General features: G+C 34.6%; 1 protein-coding gene across 5 annotated transcripts in view; it reads left to right on the top strand.

Moving 5' to 3' along the window:
• KLHL14 (kelch like family member 14) overlaps nucleotides 1-20,467 on the top strand; it is a 177,677-nt gene that overhangs the window by 77,358 nt on the left and 79,852 nt on the right. For all 5 annotated transcript variants that reach the window (XM_074277491.1, XM_074277476.1, XM_074277496.1 and 2 more), the window contains one exon: nucleotides 6,140-6,261. In XM_074277491.1, coding sequence (XP_074133592.1) covers nucleotides 6,140-6,261 — 122 coding nt within the window. The remainder of the gene's footprint in view (nucleotides 1-6,139; nucleotides 6,262-20,467) is intronic.

Below are 20,467 nucleotides of genomic sequence, written 5' to 3'. Positions count from 1 at the left end.
GAATCAGATATAGGTTAAATATGTGCAATTCTTCTAAGCATATTTCCATATTTATCATGTTGTGAAAGAAAATCTGACCTAAAAGGGAAAAAACATGAGAAAGAAAAACAAACAAACAACAAGGTGAAAATGTTATGCTTTGGTCCACATTCAGTCTCCATAGTTTTCTCTCTGGATGTGAATGGCACTTTCCATTGCAAGTCTATTGAAATTATCTTAGATCACTTCCTTGTTGAAAAGAGCCAAGTTAATGGGATACTTTTTGCAGAAATTATTCATCCACATAATTTCTAAGAGCCTACATAATATTCATATTAAATTATAAAAATTAATTTGTTTTTCTTAAGATATTCCTAACAAGTAAGGGCTATTGAATACAGTATATTAGAACCATTTGTCCCAAAGATCAGAGAATCACATTCCTTTATAGTGAGCTCATGTACTTAAATTTACTATCCAAAAGTATATTTCTCTGTTAGAAGAAAGCACAAAGGGCAAAGAATTTTTGTATTTCTTTTAGAATTGACTAAAATTGTAAATCCTTCAAATCTAGTAATGCCTTATATTGGATATAATGTGATATGTTGGAGATCTTTTTAACATCTTAACGTATTGCAAGTTAGTCTGAGAATTTGGAAAGTACAGCAGTTTCCTTTTTTTTTTTTAACCTTGTCATCTTTTCTCAACTTTATAGTGTAGAAAAGATATTTAAATATGTAAAAGCCCTGGTAAGCAGCTTTTAGAAGTTGAATTGTGTTAAGTCAAGGTTCTTAATATTTTATGTTATGGTCCCCTTTTGCAGCTTGGTGATCCCTTCTCAGAGTAATGTTTTTAAATTCACAAAATAAACTGCATAGGATTACAAAGGAAAACCATTTACATTGAAATCATTTTAAAATCATTTCTTTTTTTTTACAAACAAGTTCAAATTCACAAGATTCCAAGTTAATAAAGCCTGTGTTAAATTTAGTTTTGCATATTGTTGTTGGTTATAATATGATTTCAAGCATTTTCTCCCAAAACATAAAGCTTTATTATGAATTAATGAATTATGAGTTAAATGTGAAAATTGTTGATATATGAGAAAGTTTCAGTTTCACTTTCTTAAAAACTAATCCATGAAAGTAAATTCAAAAATTTACCTGACAGTGAAAAATATAGCAATATAGAAAAGACTGGAATTAACAACTTAATTCCATTCACTAGGGATGACCATGTATACAGACTAGGAGCTTCACTTTACATGACCACATATTAGATAATGTAATCATCCTTAACAAGAATATAAAGATTCCTTTTTACACAAATGTGTAAGTTTTGTGTGCCCTTTCCTCATTACAGGGTTCACTGTGGAAGCTAAGATGGTTCAAGGGATTGGTGATGGGAATATGAAGTCTTTCATTGCTACCTTATCTGTTTGAATCCTGTCCTTATTGGCAGTGACTGGATCTTGCTACCATTTGCCAGCTGTTCAGTGACTTATGTGAAATGAGTTGGTGGTAGAACTCAGTCCAGTTCTTAGAGGACAGATGGCAATAATTGGCTATTTCAGCAGAGAGGCCAAAGATCAAATGGACACAAGAATAGATCTTTTCCCTCAATTCTTTTCAAATTTGCAGAATTTTTTTTTAGTTCAAATAGTCCTCAGCAGCCATCTAAGTCAAGGAATATCTACTGTAATACATCTGACAAGTGCTCATGTTTGAAACCCTCCAAGGAAGTGGAATCACCACTTGTAAGGCAACTCATCCTAGTCTTAAATAGTTAAAATTGTTCAAAAAGCTTTTCTTGACATAAAGGCAATATGCCTCTCTGCAGCTTCTATCCACTCCTCCTGTTTTTAATTTTTGAAACTTTAATAAAACATCTAATTTCTTTTCCAAAAGAAAATCCTTCTAATATCTGAAGACAATTATTATGTCTCTTCTGATTTTTCTTCCATTGTTTAGTATCCTAAGAAGCACTTTTTATCCATGTTATAATTGTACCCTCCTCTATATGTTGTCTTCCCCACATAGAAAGTGAACTCCTTGAGAGCAAAAACTATTTTGATTTTCTGTTTCTCTCAAGCATATAACAAATGATTTTTTCCCATTCATTCATTCAAACATGCATTCATTCACTCATTTATGGACTCTGGATGGATATTGTCCAGCTTATCAATCTTCTTAAATTATACCATACCCAAGAATGGAATACAATATTCCAGATATGTTCTGATCAGGGCTTAGTATAAAATGATTGTCAATTCCTTATTCCTGGAAGTTAATCGCTTTTTTCTGCGGACTAAGGTGCTATATTAGCTCTTTTTAAAATTTCATTTCATATTATTGATTAATGCTCTCCATTAGATAAAGGGCTATGCAACCATGACCCTAAAATCTTTATGTATTTGTTTATTTAAAACTTAAATGTAAAATAAGATGAAACAAAATAGAAAAAAAAAGAGAGAAAAAAATTGTCTTGTCCAGCTGAACATCAGAGAGGATTCAAAATATGTAACAATAAAATTCTACTTCAAGAAAGTATATATAATAATAGTTATTCATAACTGTCTATCCTTTCTTTTCCTCCTTATGGATTTTCTTTTGTTCTCTGCTGTGCACTTTTTACTTTATTACAATCTTTTTACAATATATTTTTAAATGTTCTTTCATTTCATAAGTACTTTTACATATGCTAACTTTTGATTGGTTGGTTATTTTCACAACATCCCAGTGAGGTAGATTGGGCCAGGCATGTTATGTAGATGAGAAGATTCAAGCATAGAGATCTTAGCACCAGAAATAATAAAGTTACCAAAAAACGGGGTATATAACTCAAGTGACCTGATACAAAGAAATATGTATATGTGTGTATATATATATATATATATATATATATATATATATATATATATATATATATATATATATATATAAAATCGAGAAGTATCTAACATAATAACTTATACATTAATAGATGCCTAATTATTAATTTGAGTCTAAGTATAAGATTTCACTTTTATTCTTACTAAAGTCTATCTTATTTGGTTTAACCCAATGTTCTAGCCAGCTATTTTTTCTTGTTTGGGATGTTTCATCTAGTATCATAACTATTCCATCTTCAAATTCTTTGAGATTACAGTTGGAAAAAGTATTGGTTGAAGTATAGGAGAAGTGGGCCTTGCAATTGCTTTTCACTCATTTTTCTATATCTGAAAACCACGAGTCTTCCTTCTCATATTACCCATTTAAATGTCTTTGAAAAATAATAATATGGCATTTACTCATTTGTTCCTAATGCTTCATTGGAGTACGGAGGTAACCTTGGATTCTCTAAGAATATGCTGGCAGAATGCAAGCCTGGGCAGATCCTGCCTAGCTGGAAAGGTTTTTAGAATAGACCATATGACAGATGGAGAAAATAAGATAATTCCTGAAAAATAATGAACTTTTTTGTATGTTGATGGGGGGAGGTCGGATCAGACCATGACTTCATATATGTGGAGAATTTCTGGTGTGAAAACTCCAATTCGCCATCAGTTTCACCAGTGCAGATTGGAAACTCATTTTTTACTTTAAAAAGTCAGATCTTCCTGGTTTCCAGGCTAGCCTTCTACCTACTATACAGTGCTATATCCCAATGAAACCAGGGTTTAGTGGAAAGAGCATTGAACTTGGAATCCTATGATTAGAGTTTTATTCAGAATAAGTCACTCCCTCTCTATAGACCTTAGTTCTCTTATATGTAAAATGAAAGGATTGGATTGGATGATTTCAAAATCTTGGAAATATCTTCTAGCTCTGGATTCATGATTCATGACACACATGCAAATGTGCATGCACATATGTGTATATAATATGAACTGTTGCATAAGTTATATAACATGTTAAATATATTACATGTATTACATTTGTTCTATATATGCATCACTGATTGAGAAATATTGTTATTGCTTTGGACATGTTCCTATGTAAGATTTTCTTCCAAGAGTGATGAGTATGTATTGTCTTTACCCTCAGTTCTGGCTAAACCTATTTGAATGGCAGTGAAACTTAAAAAATAAAACCAAACTGTAATATTCACTTGAATTGATCTCTTTATATGATTGTACAGTTAAAAGCAATCCCAAAGAATTGTTTAATGTGATCATGACTCTCTGTATACATAACTAGCTATCATGATCAAAAATATACAGAATATTTTATAACAAATCTGTAGCCAATCAGAAAACCTTTGTATACCATGAGTCACCAATAAAAGTTATTGCAAATAAAAAGATTATGATTCATTAATGAAAGTCATAAGATCTCCCTAAGCATCTTTCTAGTGAATAGATCATCACACAAATTCATTCTTCCTAAGTACCTATCTTCTATTGTCTTGACATTGTTGGGAATATACAATATTTTAGAGCAAAGACCATTTGGTTGTTATTGCCTTTGATCTCCAGTGTGTCTTACACATAGTAGGCAATTTATAAATTCCCTTTCATCCCAGTCTAAAGATAGTTTAAAAATTCACTGCTCAAATATTTACTAAGGAGTCCTGGAAGATTATTTTGCCCAAATTCATCAATTAGATGTCAATGCTAAGATCCAGTGTAGCCTTCTTGAGTTTAACCTGCTTTAGAAAGAGGACGATATCTCTATGTGAATGGTAGAGCTACTTCTTGAGATGCATCACTATCCATACAGATTCTGCAGGGAGATTTTTTTTTCCTGCTGGGGAGTACATGCTGCCTTCAATGGCACTGAAGCCTCATTAAAGGAGTCTTGCTTCCTTCCTTCCCAGGGAATTTTCATTAACTGTGTTAAGTTGGCTTCCCAAATGTTAAGTTCTTAACCAACAAATGGTGGCTATCTGGTAGGGGTACATTCTACCAAATGTCCTTAAAATGGCAGAACAGAGCTGAAAAATAGAAATGAAGATGCTAAGCAGAGTGTAGGATCACCATCATACTTATGAGTGAATCTTTTTTTTTCATGGTTCTCTCCCCTTAGATTTGATCACTTTTAGGCTTTAGTGGAACTGAAAAGTTCAATTATATGTAAAGTGACTGTTAAATCAGCAGGACCCTTGTGGGGGTCTGAACCTACCCTCCCTTCTTCAATTGCAAGTGTGCTAAATCCATTAATGTTACAAAGGAATGTACATCCATCAGGTATAGTGGTGGAGGCCAGGGTGCATATTATAGCTTTTACTGCATATGAGACATTGCAGTCCTGTTCTTAGGAACTGCCAGGCAGATTGGGAATCACAGTCACGGTTAATAGCAGCGAATTGCCAGCTCTTGATGGGTGGGTAGTCACTCCTTTCAGTGGTTGCCCCCTGGGGGAGAAGGTAGAAAAACAGAGGGAGGGAATTAGAGTGACTTTGCACAGCTGAGCAGGTTCATGCCGCCGGATCCGTGGCAAGCATTGGCAGGGCTCCACTCTGGGGAGGCTCACAACAACATCACAGTCTCATTTTTACCAATTGGTGTTGCTATATAGCCAGTGGTGCACAGGGGGAGAGCAAAAAGAGAAGGGGGGTGGTGTGGGCTGGGGAACAGGATGGAAAGTGGGGAGAGAGAAAGGAAGGCGGGAGTCTGGGCTAAATTAAACAAACAAACCAACTACATGTTAGAAGTGTTTAACCCAGAACCATTAGCCTGGTGCTACTAATTGTTCTCAACTAGTATTTTAAGTTCAATGTGTGATTAAAGAGTTGGCTCACAAACTCTCTGCATAACCTTAATTTTTTCAAGGTTCTTTGAGTGTAGAATGGCTTATAATAATGATTTTGACTAATACGATTTTTGACATGCAACTTTAATGCTTAACCTTAGTACAACTCCAGAGCATTTCATGTGTATTCAGCTGTAAAGAGTGATGATTTAAAGGGATAATATAAGAAAAAGGTCGTTCTAGAATGAACCTCTAACAAATTGCATAAAGGGAGCTTATTATTCCATGAGTAGAAGGATATGCAGCTTTTCTGATCATTTTTCTGCTTGGTTCAAAAAATTGTTGAGACATGATTGGGGAAAGAAACAGGAAAAATGAAATAGAATTCTGCAAGCAAGGAACATTCTTTTGATGGTTATGATTTTGTTGCCACTAAAAATATTCTACAATAATGTGGTTATTCATCTCCTCTCTTGTTTTGGGTGAAGAATTCGCTCCAACAAGAAAATGCTGTTATTGGTTGGAGGACTGCCTCCTGGACCGGACCGGCTTCCCAGTAACTTGGTTCAGTACTATGATGATGAAAAGAAGACATGGAAAATACTGACAAGTGAGTGATTTTGTTGATTCATTTATTTATCCATTTATTTATTTGGAGTTAACTTTCTCTTGATGAATTTGAAAACATGGTTAATCAAATTAGACATTTTATTGATTTGTTATCCTTCAGAGATGTGTTTATGTATCACAGGGGACTTCTCAATATAAGAATAAATTAAGATTCCTGAGGTTGCCAATTTGATCATAGAATAGGCCTAAATTAAATCTGGCCAAAAATCACTGGCTTGAGTTTTTGTTCAAAGCAAACTTTCAAGGAATATTGCAATCATCAAAGAATAAAATCACTTAATTATTTTAGCAAAATCTTTCTCTGTGAAATATCCCAAATCAAAACAATGATCTAACATATGATTTCACTGTAACCTTCTTTCAGTTTTTGTTTAACTTTGTTTTTTTTTTCTATTTTAGTTATAATCTGTAGATTCTATTCATCAATGGTATTATTGTACAGCTTAGGTGGACAAATGTAGTCCAGGTACCTCTCAACTACAGTAAAATGTGCTTACAGACTTCTCCCAAGATTCTCCCTCCTTTTCAAAGGGTGATTGTGTTTTGCAGCAAGCCTTTTGCCCTGAGCATTGAGATTTGGAACTTATTGTTATATTGGTTACAATTCCCAATCTGATTCAGTCATGGAATGAAAATCATCGTTTCTTGAGTGCAGCAGGCTATGTGTACTAGTCCCCTTGTGGGTAAAGTGGCAGCATTGGTCAATAAAACTAAATTTTAACTGTCAAAATTGCCCAGAGCTACGTAGATAAAATAATAAATGAGCAATTTTGATCCATAAATCAAAGCCATACTTTTAGAACTGGACAACTAGTAGAAGTTAGATTTTTCTTATAATATTCATTTTAATGAGTAAAGTATCTTATTAAAAATACATACACAGATATATATATACACACACATATATACACATACACACATATATACATAGTTTCCTTTCTACTTTCTAAAACTATTTTAAGGAAATATAAGTGGAAAAGAATTTTGTCCTGAGAACAAGAGTGGAGCAAAGACTACTGTGGTGTGGTGCTTAAAATAATACATTTCTGAGCTGGTTTACTACCCCACTGAAGCTGATAGTGGCATCGGCCAAGAACTGCAGTGAGAAGACTCCCTGGGTACCCATATGCTATGTAAGGAGTAGATGATGTGGTGTAACAGCCCAAGATTAAGGACAAGAAACAAAGAACAATAATTTAGAGAAATCTTAGAATCATCTTTCTTCTAGTTGTAGTATTGTTAATCACAGCTCGAACAACTAAATTCATTGAAAAGCCATATTTTAAAAGAATTTTCAGGCATATGATGAAAATTAGTCTATTTTTCTTGATTCTTGATCAAGAGAGAGAAATAAGCAGACCTGGAGATGGAAAGTAAAAGAGACAAAGAAAAAGACAAGAAGAAATAGAAATGGAAGATCAGTGACCAAGAGACAGATTTAATTCAACCCACCCCTGAGGTGACTTATTAGCTTAAATCCAACTGTGTATACCTATCTGCAATAGGTGAAGTCCTATTCTCCCTTTCTTAGAAGCCTGATATTTTAATTATTCCCAGATTTAATAAGGATAAATTTCGTTTGACTCCACTAAAATCCTCCTTCAGTACCTCATTGTGATTTAGAAGTGTTTCCTGGCTTCTTAAAAATACACTAGCAGAACTCAACCTTGGGCAAGACTACAGAGTGGGGAAGCCTTCAAGTATAAACCTAGTGATGTGCTTTAAACCTGTCATCTGAGGACCAGACTGGCTCAATTCAAAGATGCTAATCAGCAGGTTTACTCATGATGTTGACTTTTCTGGTGGCAGTAGTCTTCAAAGACTGTTTATGATGTCATTAAGGGAGAAACCACATTGATACAACAATGGTTTCTGGAAGCATTTCCATGTAAGAAGTCATTCTTATTTCTCCCTTGAGCCTCTGACTAGGGTTCATTCCACAGGTGTAGGAGAATCAAAAACTTTAGGCAACAAATACAATTTCTAACACTTATAGTTCTGTAACCAGAAGGTAGATTGTGCATATTTTTCATGGAATTAAACAAGAATCAAAAAGTTTAAAAAAAAAAAAGAGCTTTTTTTGAGTGAAATTGCTACAGTTGAAATACAAGGGAAATAAACATGCTAATGAATAAAATATGGGAAAATACTTATAATAGTAAGATATGCACAGATCTTTATCCTGTAAGAATTGCTTAACCAGAGCATTGCTTTAGCTTTAGAAGGAAGGAGTATTCTGCCTACTCTTTTTAATTCTAGCCCCCCAGTTATGTTTAGACAGTCCAAACTGAACAGATTTCAGTCGTTTGTTTTCCCTTTAACAAACATTTATTTAACACTTCCTATATGAATAGCGTTCTCCTAGGGGTTAGGAAAAAGTTTAGGTATAACAATGTCCCTGCCTTTATTGAGTTTCTAGTCAAGAGGAAGAGTAAAGGAAGCACTATAATTCACAATAATACATTGCAAGTGCATCAGAGAATTATAGACATAGTGGTATTTAAAGTCCAAAGGGGAAGGTCATTAGGGACCTTATTATATTTGCTTGATTAGAAAGCCAATCTGGCTAATTAATTCATAACTGCAAATTGGAAGGGGCATCACTTGGGGGAAAGGGGTATTGTGGAAATCAGTTTAATCTGATCTATCTTTGCTAATTACATTAACTAAATAACTGCCAAATCTGTATTTCACTTTGGGCCAAATAGAACTGACTGAATGTGGGGCTCAAGGGCTTGAAGAGTGAACTAAAGAGTTTTTTTTTTAAGTTGGATCCTGGATTCAGAAGGAGTACTAGTAATTGAAGAACTTAGACTCACTGTAACTGTACTGGAATGCCAAACCCATGGTGAGAATTATCCAAGTCTGAAAGTAGCCGGGGAGTTCTTTGAAAGGGCATTGGGGATAGTAGTGAATACAGGGAGACAGACCTGTGGACTTGGCTCTGCTCAGGCATGTACTAGCTGAGCAATGAAACTGGGCCCCAGGCCAGCTGTGACCTTAGAGGTTGAGTGAGAAAATAATAACCTATTGGGTATGAAGTAACCCTTAGTTTCTGCCACAGTTTCTGGTCATGTTCCTTTTCAAAGCTTTTCACAACTTGCAGACCCAAGTGAATATATGTATACAAGATATTTGATTCTCCAGAGAAGGGCACAGGCCACTGTAAGTAATCCACACACACACAAACATACATCAAATGAGTGCTTTCAAAACTTTAAAGTTTATCAGATGTTGTCAGTATAATGATTGTACTGAAATAAGGGAGATATCCCTAATGATTTGATTGGAAGAATGCTGGATAATTTTGTTTTATAATGGGAGTGACAAAGATGACACACTTTTTCTATTCTAGAAGCATCATTAAACCCAGGGGAGCATGGTATGATGGTAAGAATGTTGAACTTGGCATTAGGAAAGAGCTGGGTGGGATTTTTGCCTTGACTACTACTAGTTTTGAGATCGTGGACAAATAAATCTCTTAGCTCTCTTGCTTTATTCTGTCTCAAAGAGCTGTGATGAAGATCAAATGTGACAATCCACTTAAAAGAATTTTGAGATCCTTAACATACTATATACATGTTAACTACTGTCATTGTAGCAAAAATTAATTAAATGGAGCAATTACCAAGGATGGACTTTTGGAACATAAAGGCTAGATAAGTAAAACTTTAGTTAGTCATCTAGTTCTTTGGTCTCTACAAGATCACATATTAAAGTATTTCCCCCTTTCTCCACTTGGTATATTTAGCAACATAGTCAGAGTCCAGATTTTCATTCTGGATCTACTGCAACTTCATCATACAACCTTGGACAAAATCATTAAACTTTACAGTATAGAATAAAGGTCCACAGTGCTAGTTTTTTCTTGCCAAAGTTTATCAGAATGGCAGTGAAGAATAAAAGTAAAAATTGCTATAAAATCCCATTTGCAATTATAAAGTATTCAGTATTAATAACAAATCAGGCATTGGTCTCCTTACCTGCAATAACCTATAAGAGTGAATTTGCAATGTTCTTTCATTCTTTTCAATTAAACTGTTTTTTGTTTTATTATGTTTTAGTTTCCTTTCTCACTCTTGCGTGCAGTTTCCCATGTCATCCCCAAATTGTTAGAAATACAGAACAGGAGATATGAGTATTAAAATGACAAGGGTACAATATCATTCCAGTAAAATAGACCACAATGCAGTTGTACCCAACCTTAGAGGGACAGAGATTAGCACTTTGACTTCAGGGTTACTAGGGCTATCCAGTAACTTGAGAATGATTTCTTGCAATTTGTTCATGCTGTCCACATGGGACATAGACAAATTGTCCTTTGTCGTGGCCTCTTCAGAGATCATAGGACAATGTTTAAGGATTGGACTCTTCATTCTACTCCATTATTATTCTCTAACCCTCCATATCTTTCACTAGAGTGAGGGAAAAGTGCTGCCTCCTTTTTTTTTTTTAGAGAGGAAGGGAATTTTTTTTCAGATGTTAATTTTCCTCCTTCTGTGGGCAGAACGGGAACTTAGAATATAAGATGTTTATTTTTGTAACAGACATTTTTTCAAAGTGTTGAATATATATTTTGCCCCCTCAAATTAATTCCTTAAATTTCCATTTCACATTATTAAGAATTCCAGTGGTATTATTAATTTAGTTTTATTCAGTAAATATTTATTAGGCATCTATGCAAGGCACTGTGCTAGACACTGAAGATAGGAAACCTGGTATTATGGGAAGAATAAGGTATTTTTGAGTCACAGCACATGGATTTGAATTCTGGCTCTACTTGATCTATCATTAGGCAAGTTAGTTAATTGATCTCATTTTCCTCATTTATAAAATGAGGTAACAGAACTAGATGATCTCTAAGGTGCCCTGCAGGTCAAATATTCTATGATACTCTTAACACTCCTAAATCTGGCTTTTTCAGAAGTCAGAAGGAGAGCCTTTATTCCTTCTCTCTCGTGGTTTTAATCTCTCATCCCCTCTAGTTCAAGTACCTAGTGCCTCCTTTCTTTTCTGTTCTTCTTTGGGAGAAAGGATGGCAAAATATGCATGAGAGACTTTCTCCACATCATATGAACTGTCTAATATTCGTTCTGAGAATGTAAGTCTTGTTTTATAGTTCTGCTCATGATTTTAAGGAGAAACACAAAAAAAGGCAATATTTATCAGACCTGATCTTGTACATATAGTATCGATGAATCAAATGTCTGAAATATTAAGGTCTGACATCTCTATAAAGACAGTCACTATGACTTAGTGGATAAAGCAGGAATCTTGGAAGTGGGAAAACATGGGCTCAAGTCCTGGCTCTGATACATATTTGCTCCCTGATCTTGAACATGTCATTTAGGTTCTTAATTGTCTAGACAGTTCTCTAAGGATATAATCTCAAAGTGTTGATTTTGACTAGTAAAAGGAGGTTCCTCATTCCCTAGCTCTCTATACCAATGAATATCAGAAGTTTGGTCCTTTTCACTATAATATAATGCAAAGGTACCAAACTTGGAGTAGAAAAACTCCCAAGTGAGGAAATTACAAGATTAAAATGTAATTGGGAAATGTTTAACAAAATAAAAAGAAGTAAAATACAACATGGATAATGTTAATTGTAGTGTCAATATGTATGTACCCTGCAGGAATGCACTTCTATTTCAGTTTGACATCACAGGTATACTGTGAAAGCTTGGCAACATGAAAATGTAAGCTTTAAGGCATCATAGAGACTCAGTAAATGCTGAAATTTTGGTGCTAAGAAATGCAGAAAATATCAGGATAAACAAGGCATGAGGCTTGTCATTGAGGAGTTTACTTTCTAGCAAAGAAGATATAGAAAGATAACAATATTACAAACTATGCAAGTGTCCAAGAAAGGTACAGAAAAAGAACTTTTAAAATAGCACCATTAGGGATTTCTTCTCATTAGTGAATAAAGAAGCAAAAAAAATGTGGTATAAAGAAGAATTAGAGTCATTATATTTGACATTGTACAGCGACCTTTACCTCGTAGGACTCACCAGTGTGCCGTATGGTGGGGTCATATATGACCATAATAACTGTTGGTTATTCAGGGATTTTAATAATCCAGTTTGTAAATTATACTTACTGATTTTCTTTTTTTGATCCTTTGGCTGCCCTTCTTTTGGCTATTTATTAATATTTCCAACAGAGCACAGGTCAGGAAAGAATGAGCTGTTGAAACTCAAATTAGTCAACTGCTGTTACTTGTTAGCAGCTGTTGTGATAATTTGGTAATGGTTGGAATTGTAAACAAACGAATCTATAGAGCCTTGGAGATTTTCTTTAACTACAACATTCCCTACCCTATAATAAACTATTTGAATTGAATTTAACTGGATTCACATGGATAGTAAAGAGTAGCCTATAGATATTATTATTCTTGATAGGCAACTCAGAAAAACACTTAAATCCACAAGAGTAAAATTTTGAAGATGTCTGAAAAATATTCAGATCTGTTCTTGGAATTGGGAAAAGATGCCCTCTATTTTGAGTGTCTGGATTAAAATACTATGCAAGGGATAAAAAGATTAAGTAAAATGGTATTGTACCAAGTCTCTTTGCTTAAGTTAGAACTGTTGGTTTAGCTTGTAGAATAATTGGTTTCTGTTACATAGACAAAGAATAGATAAAGGACAGATGAAGAGAGAGAGAGAGAGAGAGAGAGAGAGAGAGAGAGAGAGAGAGAGAGAGAGAGAGAGAGAGAGAGAGAACGAGAACATTGTATTTGGATTTCTTTTTTAATATGCTAGCATCTAATTTTACCTTCAATGAGCTCAATTCTAATTTGAGATACATGGCTGCACATTGCTATATATCTTGAAATACATGCTACTGCACATTCATGCACCAGTGCATTAGTGGATTCTTCATAGATTTTTTTTCAAAATGTGTGGTGGTCTTTTAAAATACTGCATTTCAAGTAAGTAGGAAGTCTATAAAACATAACTAGGTTTACTTGGCCAGCCCACATTTATCTGTAGTCTATACCCTCTTTGAATTTATTATTCTTCCTCAAAAGAGAACACTGGCCTCCTAGATATGATAAAGACTGTTTCTTAATCCTTTGAGAACTCAATGGCAAGTGGACAGTCATTTCAGCTGTTGCAAACTTTTTTTTTCCTGCCTAGAATGAGACTTTTTTATTCCAGAGCAAGGCCAGTAGCTTCTCTTTCCTCAGGGTACTATGGACCTCAAGGGTTAGGATGTATTTTTGTCTAATGCTAATTGCTAGAGCCATCATTCTGGTGTGTGTATGTATGTGTGTGTTTTTTTTTTCCACTGCTAACCGTCAGCAATTACTAACCCAGGTATATTTAGCCTAACATCAATTAGTTTTTGCAAAGCATAAATATTCCCCTATCTAAGACTTAGAGGCAAATATCCTCTATGCTAGCTTGATCTCTAGGAGAGTGGACGCAAACTTTTTAAGGACATGGGAACATTTGTTCCACACAGTCCACTTCTAAATGTAATGTAACCTTTAGATGAGTCACTGCCTCAAACACCATTGTACAAGCTTATCCTTCGGAGTCTTGCTAGCTATAAAATCCACTACAAATCCACTAATCTATAAAGTCTACAAAGTGGACTCCAGTACCTAGACCTCTGGTTACAGATCTTTCAGACTATTGGAAGCTTATAAGGCTATAGCTATCTGTCCTACTCCTTCATTTGAAAGCAGAAAAAAAAATCTATATAATAGAGACAAAAACAGCATCAGGGTCACTATATGACAGTGGCCCTAGCTGGGAGAAATAAAGGCCTAAGACCTCTCTCTCCACTCGGAAGTTCACAGCAGTCCAAATCTCCAGACTCAGTCAAAGCCAAGTGAGGAGACTCACTTTGGCTCATTACTGCCTTTTGAATGAACCCCAGTTCTAGCTCCACAGCCAATCAACAATCTTTCTCTTCACCAAGTGGTTAGCAGACTGGAACTAATTACAGAATGTCTGTGCATATTCCAAATTGGAGAGCCAGGACTTTCCATTATATGTCATCATGCCCTTCTGGAAACAGTTTCTCCAACCTCTGCTGCATGAAGATTGCTTCATCTGAGCACACTAAGCACCCGTGTAGATATACCTGCCAGCCTCCAATTACATACTAATGATAAGATTTGCTTGTTTCTAATGATGTGGATATCATGAAAGACAGTTATAGTTTCGTAAACTATTAAAGTTACAAAACACTTAGTCCAAAGGAGATAGTCTAGCCTGCTCATTTTGTTGATGAGGAAACTGAGCCCAGAGAGATTAAACTGATTTGCCCAAAGTTAGCTAGCCAGGTAATACTGGAACCAGGATGCAAACTCATGCCCTTGAAAGCCTGGGGATTCTACTGGGCTAACTTTTGACTACACCAATTGGTATCTCTTACCTTTGCAGTGTTCCATTACATCTTCACTCAGACAATGTCATAAACAGGAAAAGCAACTTGGCCTGAATGTATATGTGCAAATGTTTGAAAAATATCACGCAAAAGTGTGTGCCCCATTGAGAATGTGCTAATGATGTCATCTTTATTTATGGATGATATGGATTCTGAATTTTGTGATATTCAGTTTGATGAGGGCTATGCATTTTTAAGATTATTGTTATGATATAATCTGCCACTGGGACAACTTTGACATTTCAATTCTGTTTAATTTGAGTTTAGAAAAGTTCTTTAACCATCTCTCCTACTCAAGAAAGGGGAAGAACTTGAAAACGAACAATTAGTCTTCTGCTAGCAGTTATAATTACAGTTGTGGTGGATTATAGGATGGCATGGAGCAGGAAGAGAAAGACAAATGGAAAAATTAGCCACTTAGCTCAACTATGGCATCTTTATTTAAATTTAAGTATAAAGATAATTTCTTAAAGACAGTTATATTGGCTTACCATTTGGGGTCAATAACACCTCAGCTTCCCATTCATTAATATAATTAATATGTATTTCATTATGTCTTTTACTGCAATGGAATAAATTTGGACAAATACAGACACACATATATACATGTATGTGTGTGTGTATATATATTTATATATATATATATATATGTATATATATATGTATATATATATATATATATATACACACTGCTTTTCTTCTGGAGAGCTGAAAATACTTCATATCTATTATTCCATTTATCTTCATGGAAGATAGAAATTATATATAATTATGCCCATCATAGTAATGTGCCCATAATTATAATTGATAACAAATTAATAATTTTAGGAGTGCTACAAGGACACATAACATAGGTGGTTCAGAATGCATATTTAGAGTACCAGGCCTGGAAATGGGAAGACCTGAGTTCAAATTCAGCCTCAAACCCATGTGAGTTGTGTGACCCTGGGTATGGCATTTAAACTTATTTGCTTCAATTTCCTAATATGTAAAATGAATTGGAGAAGGAAATGGAAAATCCATTTGCCTCCAAGTATGCCTCCCAAGAAAACTTCAAACAGGGTCTGAACAACATGCTAAATCCAATATGAATCCAATCTCTGTAGCTTGGGTTATGAAATATGCAAGGGTCTAACTTTTACACTATCGAAGACCTAGGTTCAGGTGGCCAAGGTATGTGCTTAAATAGTTTTTCAACACCATTTTTTAACCACCAGCCACTTAGAGATAAAGCCCTTTTAAGAAAATGGTCATTGGTAGAACAGTCTGTTAACTGGTAACAATACTGAGCAGTTGCCACCTTCCATTACTGGGATGTCAAGATATGCATAATGCATCCTTTAATTGTTATTCGCCAATCTTTTTGTTAATCTTTTTCATTTCTAAGTACCAACATTTTTTGGGGAAATGACATTTAATTCTGAAATAAAAATAATGGTTAAAAGGGCAAATTTAGTTTTTCAGATAAAACTATTATCATAAAGTTTCAAAGATCAGAATCGTCAAATATTTTTATGTTGAGAACTGCATAGCACTTCCAAAAACCCTACTGCTAAGGAAATGATGTATCACTTTCACTTTCATTATATGTTTTTAATCAGAGCGTGACTTCACACTAGACAAAGCGATGCTTTATGCATGGTCTCACTTGTTTTTGCTAAAATCTTTTGACATGATTAATTTTACTTTAATGCTTTTGTCTTGTTGTAATGGTGAGGATGATGGGTATAAACCAGGGCAAAAATACATGCTTTTCTATTATAATACCTCTGAGCATTAAAAAAAATATATTAAATGAAAGCAAAAAAAATCACAGGAGACTGGTCCGACTGGAATTAAATTTCTTGCTACCTGAACACAGAATACATGAGTTTCAAAAAAAATGATTCAGCCATTGTTTTTAGTTTTATTTTTGGTATTTCTTTTATAGCAGTTTATTCATCTGTATGATTGGAAGTGACGAGGAGGAGGAAGATTGTATCTTATAGCTTTCTGGATATGCAGTGAATGCCTAGTTCTAATGCAGGATTTTGTTTCAAATCTTTCAAACCAAACTCTTAATTAATCCTCTGAAGGCTTACAGGGCAGATACCAAACTATATTTACATTATGACACCTTTGGTTAATCACAGGCTAATTGTAACTTGTGCCAGCCTCTTAAAATAGGCTTGCTTCATATATATAAAAGCAGACAGGAGAGAGAAATGAACAGCAGAGCAGGAAATGGTGGGGACTCATCTATTGGAAGCAAAGCTCTCAGCTTTGGTGTTGTACTAGTTTCCAGTCTATCAGAATCTGATACAGTGTCCTTTGTCCAGATTATAGGAAGCAGTTATATAGGTGCCATATGATGAAGATGGCAATACTACATTCAACAAGTGGGAGACACAGAATAGTGGTTTAAAAAAACACCCCAAAACGGTGATTCTGCAAAGGAAGACAGTAGTCATTTTTTATTATCTTTATAAATTCTAACGTTATGTATCCATATTTCTTTATTTTTTCTTGTTTTTCTTATGTATTTGTTTGCTTACTATAGTTGCTTTACAAGAGTAAATTCCATTACTACAAATAGTGTTACAATGGAAATTGCTATATAACAAAAACATTTCCTGATCACTGGCCAAATGGCCCATTTATTTCATATAATTATCAAAATAGCAAAAGCACACAGAGCCAATGGATTTGAATTCTCCCGTGGAATTTGGAGTAATAGGATTTGACTTTCAATATACCCTTTGGTGAAAAGAAATGGAGATGTTTAACCTGGATAAGAGATAACATAATTGTCTACTCTCAGTCGTGTGTAATGTAGATTGTATTTATTTTACTTGTGCCAGAGTGGCATAAGTAGCAGCAGCAGCAAAAGCAGCAGTTCACATTTATGTAGTGCTTTCCAGTTACAAAAAATTGTATATGTATACATATATACACAACATGAATTCTTAAAAACTGTTTTGGAGACAGAGCATGTAATTAAATCTCTTTTAAAGACATGGGAACATTTGTAAGAAGCAGAATTTGAATTCAGAACTTCTGAGTCATAGGCCATTATGTTCACTGCACTGTCTTTTAGGACCATTTTGGGGGGAATGAATAGATTTTCAGCTCTATTGAAAAAAAATGTTTTTCAAATAAATACCATTTGTAGATTGGGCTGCATAGATAAATAGCTACTTATTTCCTTATCACCAAAGGTGTCCAAGCAAAGATTATTTTGCTGCTATTATTGTTGTTTGAAGTCATTTATAGAGAGGATCCATTTTTTCATTTGACATGGGACCAGTTCAGTTCTTATGTGCCCTCTAGTTCTGAGACTCTACTCATGAGTTCTCTATCATTAAGAAAACCCTTTAAAGACAAACAGATGTCACTTGAAGAATCATATGCTCCTTATTTCAATTTAGAAATATTGATCCAATTAGCATATTAAAATAAAGTAACTTCACTTTTTCAAGTGAAAATTTTTGGTGAATTTTAATCATCATCAATACAGGTAACTAATTAATTTAGTGGATGGAGTGCCAGGCCTGGAATCAAGACACTTACTAATTATATGGGGCAAATCAACTTAACCCTGTTTGCCTTGCTTTCCTTATCTGTAAAATGAGTGGAGAAGGAAATGGCAGACCATTCCAGTATCCTTGCCAAGAAAACCCAAATGTGGTCATGAAGAGTCAGATATGACTGAACAACAAAGAGGAGCAGTGAATACAACAATAATGCAAGTTCAAATCTGGCCTTAAATACATTAGCTATATGACCTTGGGCAAACCACTTAATCCTTCCTGCTTCTCCTTCCTCAACTGTAAAATGGGGATAATAATAACACTTCCTTCCTTCCAGGATTGTCATAAGAATTAAATGGGATTATATTTGTAAAGTCCTTCACACAGAGCTTGGCACATAGTTGGTGCTTAATAAATGCTTGTTTCCTTCCTTTAGCAAGAACAAACAATGTTTATTATAAAGAATATTATTAATGAGGATTGAATAAGAAAATAAAATTGTCATGTAGTTTATTTTAAAAGAAAAATACATACAAACACAGTTTAACAAAGCAGTGACTGCAATATTTGAACAATCGTATCTTTGAAGCATTTAATGATTTTAATGAGTAGGTATATTTAATTTTTAAATGAGATAATACAAAGAAAGACAGTGAAAAGGAGAAGGCATTATAGAAATTCATGATTGTTTCTGTTTTTTTATGCCATCCAGCTAGGCCCTAGTGACAATCATGAGATAGCTTGCTCTTCTTTCTGGGATCTTGTTTGTTTCCTCACTTGCAAATAATGTCTTCTATGAACATCATCTATTCAGTTTATTCACCTCTTTTGGTTATACTTTGGATTATTCCCTAACAAACAGAAAAGTGTAGTTTTCTTTGTCAGAATAAATAACATTTAGCTCCTAGAGTCAAGTCTATTGGCTATCTTTACACCTAACTTTCATTCAGTACTTAACTCCATTTCTCTGTCCAGTTTATAGGACTCTGCTAAACATTAGTTCAGAACTATTATTCCCTTGTTATTATATATCATGAAGCTCTCTCCTCTCCCATTTTCTATCCCAGTTCATAAATACTCATTAACGTATTTTATCTATTCACTGTTCTATACGTTCCTTTTTTTAACCTAATATCCAGTATACTTATTCCCTTTGCAATCCTCCTTGGCATAAAGGGGAAGAAAGCCTTTCTTTATGCTTCTTCCATATTGTCTGAATCATCCCAGATTATTCCAGATAATATTAATGAATATCTGAGTCTTAGTTTTCAGATATGTTTCTACTTACTCAGTTCCTGAGAGGGGAGAATCTCCCTATATTTTGAGTATATGCAGCTACATTTCCCAAAGGATCATAATATCACTGGTAACCTTATATGCTGTGAAACTATAGGGGCAAAGTTTGATGATTTTTTCCCAATTTAAACTCTCTTGTCTTGGATCTATACTCTTTGGGGAATGAATGAGCAAATGAAAAATCATTTATTCCAAATGTACTTTGCTCAACAGTGTGCTCAGAACTAGGCATACAAATAGAAAAGTGGGATAGTCTCTGATCTCAAGGAATTCAGAATTCTAATTAGAGGAGAAAATATATATAAGAGGGTTCAAGTACTGGAGGATAAAAGGACCCAGTAGTCTTAAAGAATGTAGACCCCCCACCAAAGCAGAGACAAAGGCCCAGGAGTAGAATACATGAGCAGGTCAGATGGCAATGACTAAAAGTCTGAAAAGTATACTTTTAGGGTATATTGTAAAGGCTTTTTGGTCTTTCATCTTACTAAAATGACTATATTTGGTAACTTCCTGATCAGTGTGAGTAGTCTGCTGAAGAGGATGAAAAGAGACTAAGGGAGGGTTGTAGTCTATTACCCCTGGGAAGGGTTATGGTTTTAAGAGATGGAGTAGAATAAGAACTCTGGGTTTTCTTCCACAGGAGTGGGGATTGGGAGTAATCTTATATCCTGGAGGAGAAAAGAGAAAAGGTGTTATGACTGTGAGTGGTGAGGAAGGAAGGGGAGGACATTGTCACGTCCCATGGGGCATATTCTTGCTGAGCACTCTGAATGGAATTTGGAGATAGAATCTGCATTGGGCAAGCAGTTTAAGACCTGCTACATTCAACTCAAGCCCCTAATTTAATGAATAAAACAATTGCCCATAAAATATTTTAGCTTATGCATGAATTATTATTTATGTTTACATTTATTATTTATTTATAATGAATACCATATATGGATATTAAGAACATCTCTACCTATGTTTGTTTAT

The sequence above is a fragment of the Sminthopsis crassicaudata genome, chromosome 1 (genome assembly GCF_048593235.1).
Source record: "Sminthopsis crassicaudata isolate SCR6 chromosome 1, ASM4859323v1, whole genome shotgun sequence".
Lineage (NCBI taxonomy): Eukaryota > Metazoa > Chordata > Mammalia > Dasyuromorphia > Dasyuridae > Sminthopsis > Sminthopsis crassicaudata.
Note: the sequence above shows the minus strand (reverse complement) of the source record. Positions and strands in the feature narration are given on the sequence as shown.